This window comes from Myotis brandtii, unplaced genomic scaffold, assembly GCF_000412655.1.
Source record: "Myotis brandtii unplaced genomic scaffold, ASM41265v1 scaffold250, whole genome shotgun sequence".
In the NCBI taxonomy this organism is placed as follows: Eukaryota; Metazoa; Chordata; class Mammalia; order Chiroptera; family Vespertilionidae; genus Myotis; species Myotis brandtii.
This window is the reverse complement of record NW_005359478.1, coordinates 1,546,076-1,550,100: the sequence shown is the minus strand read 5'-3', so window position 1 is coordinate 1,550,100 and position 4,025 is coordinate 1,546,076. Positions and strand designations below refer to the sequence as shown.

The window sequence follows — 4,025 nt, the reverse complement described above, 5'->3', positions numbered from 1 at the left end:
AGCTGGCGGGCGCAGTGGTGGCGCGGCTGCTGCATGAAGAGCAGCGGGGGCAGCTTCTCCAGGAACAGGGCCTTGACCCAGGGCGCCATGGTGTGCGTGGTGGGCGAGCGGTGGTGCACGTTGAGCACGCACACGCTGGTGACGATGGAGAAGGTGACGAGCACCATGGTGAACATGAGGTACTTGCCGACCAGGGGCACGTCCAGGGAGGTGGGCGGCACGATCTTGGAGATGAGCAGCAGGAAGACGGTGAGCGCCAGCAGCACGGAGATGCACAGGGTCATCTTCTCGCCGCAGTCGGACGGCAGGTAGAAGACGAGGATGGCCAGCGAGGTGATGAGCACGCAGGGGATGATGAGGTTGATGGTGTAGAAGAGCGGCTTGCGGCGGATGATGAAGTCGTAGGTGATGTCCACGTAAGTCGAGTCGTCGGGGTGCTCGTTGCGCCGGCCTGGCAGCGCCACGATGTCCCACTCGCCGCTGGGGGTGAAGTCGTCCAGGCTGGCCACGTCGCTCTTGAGCACCAGGTCGATCTCCGTGCGGTCGTAGGTCCAGGAGCGGAACTTCATGGTGCAGTTCTGCTGGTCGAACGGGAAGTGCTTCACTTCGATCTTGCAGGCGCTCTTGTAGATGGCGGGCGGCAGCCAGAAGATGCTGCCGTCGTAGGAGACCACCGCATTGGAATAGAAGGACACCTCATACATGCCGTCCGCACTGCCCAGGGGTGAGAGGAAGTCAGCGCTGGCCTCAGCGCTCCTCCACCCCCACCCATCACCCCAGCCCTCGCTGGGAGGAGAGGAAACCCACGTCCGGAGTATCAGGTGGTAGAGCAGGAAAGGAGCAAGAATGGTGTCTGGGTGGGACTGTGGGGAGAAGGGTGTTCTCCGAGGAGATGTGTGAGGCCCCTCAGAGATGAGGAACTGGAGGAAGGGGGTGAGGGACACGCCTGCTGCTTGTCATGCATTGTGTAAGTTATTTGCTTCACATGCGGTTGGAGGGGTTGGAGGAGCCAGGGAGGCCAGAATGAGGCTCCCCGAGCAATGGAGGGGGACAGAGGCAGGTGGGAGCAAGAGATGGTCCCACCGGTGGTTTTGGATCTTGGGGGCAATAGGGATTATTTATTATTTCAGGAGAGGGTATGGAACCTGGAGGAGAAACTGAGACCTCCATGTTCTCTGATCTTGCCTAAGCCTCCAGGAAAAGTCTATTCCTTTTTTAAAATATATATTTTTTATTGATTTCAGAGAGGAAGGAAGAGGGAGAGAGAGACAGAAACATCAATGATGAGAGACAAACATTGATTGGCTGCCTCCTGCATGCCCACCAATGGGGATGGAGCCCACAACCCAGGCATGTGACCTGACGGGGAATTGAACTGTGAATCAGTTTAGGCACTGCGGGCTGTCAATCCTTATTTCTATCCCACTGCAGCTCCAAACACTGGGACTCCTAACTGGCTGAGAGGGGGCTGACCATGGGCCAATCACCTTGGCCGTCCATATTATACGTCTCTGGTCTGGGTCTGTCTATCTAGGTAGTGACTGAATCTTTGCCAAAAAAAAAAAATATCTTCTCTATACCCAGCAGGAGCTGATTTACTTTCCCCAAGACCCCTTCCTTCCCTGAGCACTGCCATGGTCTCCCCCAGCCTCCCCATTACTCCAGGGTCACCTACTTGTTGTATAGGACCACATCTGGGAGCCAAATGTGTTTGGAAGGGAGTCGGACTTTCTTCATGTTGTCGAACTCCTCAGGCTTCCAAGTAAGGCGATAATCCTCCCATTCCTGAGAAAGGGAGAGAGGGAGGCAACATCAACCGCTGCCCTGGGAAGGGCTCAAGGTGAAGAACAGGGACAAGAGGGGGCCCATCACCTTCCCACAGTGACTTCTCTGCCCAGCAAATGTGAATCATAAAATACTTTCTCATTTAACAGCTAATCCAAGATATTAGAATCCACATTTTACAGCTGAGAAAATCAATCTTGCAGAGTTTAACATGTTCAAGTCACAGAGCTGGTGAGTGGAAGAACCAAGATGCAAATCCAGTTCATTAGGACTCCAAAGTCTATACCTTTCTGCCTCTTTTCGAGAGATTAAAGGAGGGAAAAGACACACGAAAAGAAAGGGAAAAGGAGGAAAGAGAAGACCAGGGGTGGGAAGAGCACTAACCTGGGTCAGCCAGACATTGGTGGTCATGATCTGCTCCCGCTCATGCTACAGGAAAGAAGAGAAGCCCTTGAGGAGGCCCTCCAGCCATTGGGCCCATTACACCCACCCATGGCTCCTCCCACACCTCCCAAGCCTTGGGAACTCCAGAGGAGTACGCACAAACACCAACACATTCCGGCGTGTTGACTTCAGCAGCTGAGCAGAGGGTTTGGGACCCCCCACTCACCACACTGATGAGCTGGGCCAGTGATACCATGAGCTGTACTGTCACCAGCTCAGAGCCATTGGTAGCTGGGCGGATAAGCTTGTTGTAGCGGGAAGGATCCAGGAGATGCTCCACCAGCCGCTCCTCTGTGTCCGTACCCCAGACTCCTGGGCAATAGGTTGAGGGGCAGGAAGTAAGTAAGGAGGCAAGAAAGGCCCACCCAGGATCCCACTCGCCCTAGGCAAATGGGGCAACCCAGGCCCAGACAGGAGGCCACGGCTTCCCCAATGCTCCATCCCTAAGGTATCAAAATGCTTAGGTTTCCCCATAGAGGCCCTTCAGAGAGAAATTCCTCCCTGGGGTCACTGACCAAGTTACCCAGACAGCCCAACACAGAGTCCTCCAGACTCAGAAACCATTCTGCAAGGATCAGTGGAGACCTGCTCTCCTGCGAGGTCTCAGAGGGTGGTTTCAAGAGAAACCCATGTTTCCATGGCTTCTCCTAGAACAGTGGTTCTCAACCTTCCTAATGCCGCGACCCTTTAACACAGTTCCTCACGTTGTGGTGACCCCCAACCATAAAATTATTTTCGTTGCTACTTCATAACTGTAATTTGGCTACTGTTATGAATCGTATTGTAAATATCTGATATGCAGGATGTATTTTCATTGTTACAAACTGAACATAATTAAAGCATAGTGATTAATCACAAAAACAATATGTAATTATATATGTGCTTTCCGATGGTCTTAGGCGACCCCTGTGAAAGGGTCGTTCGACCCCCAAAGGGGTCGAGACCCACAGGTTGAGAACCGCTGTCCTAGAAGATACCTACCATTCCAGGGGGGTTGGAGGGTGGTCAAAAGGAACCGTTACTCATGTCCCACCACCCACCCTTTCCCCTCAGTCAGTGCTCATCTATGTGCGCAAGTCACGTTACGTGCCTCCACGTGTGGAAGTCTCATTAGGTTGTACATTTCCTTTGTACCTGCCCTTCATACACTCTATCACCGTCTGTAACTCTGCACAAACACACCCTACCCCCTCAGAGTGCTCCTCCCTGGCCCCAGCCTGGCAGAGCCTGTGCCCTCCAAGCCTTCTGTCCTGCCCTAGGAGAGAGTTGAAGTCACTTCTCTCCCCCTCCTGCCTTGCCCCTGTGGAGGACCAGAATCAGGACCCCAATGTGGTGGACAGGGAATGATGGAGAGACAAAGGAGGGTGCTGAACCAGGTAGATTTCTTGATAGAATGCTTCACACAGCTGCAGAGCCTGCCCTCCTGCTGGCCTAGAACGCCAGGGGAGATTCCCTCCCTCCTTCCTTTGTGTGTCCACTCCCTTCCCAGCACCACTGCCCAGGTTTCGACCTCTTCCGTACTCCTTAGGGTATGTCCTTAGGGTATGTCCTCCTCCCAGGGCAGTGCCCCAGGGCCTCCCTGCAGGCCCAAAGGTCTCTCCCCTAACTCCCAGCAGACCCCCCCATCTCTAGGAACCCCTTCCTTCCACCTCTGAGCCTGACCGGGGTGAGGCAGTGGCCTGTGGTTACCTGAGCACAGCCAGAGGAGGCCGAAACCGAGGAGCAGCGCCATGGGCTCGGAGCACCAGGCCATGCTGTGGGCATCGCTCGCCGCCGCACCTAGACCCGCGGGAGCG

At 54.7% G+C, this 4,025-nt stretch overlaps 1 protein-coding gene across 1 annotated transcript in view; it reads right to left on the bottom strand.

Annotated features, from left to right (window-relative positions):
- Positions 1-4,019, bottom strand: part of CHRNB2 (cholinergic receptor, nicotinic, beta 2 (neuronal)) — an 8,620-nt gene extending 4,601 nt beyond the window's left edge. Inside the window, exons 1-5 of the mRNA XM_005867707.2 lie at positions 3,919-4,019; positions 2,396-2,541; positions 2,170-2,214; positions 1,676-1,785; positions 8-714 (exon numbers count right to left, since the gene is read on the bottom strand). Coding sequence (XP_005867769.1) covers positions 8-714; positions 1,676-1,785; positions 2,170-2,214; positions 2,396-2,541; positions 3,919-3,982 — 1,072 coding nt within the window. The 5' untranslated portion in view covers positions 3,983-4,019. The remainder of the gene's footprint in view (positions 1-7; positions 715-1,675; positions 1,786-2,169; positions 2,215-2,395; positions 2,542-3,918) is intronic.
- Between the last annotated feature and the right edge of the window lie 6 nt (positions 4,020-4,025).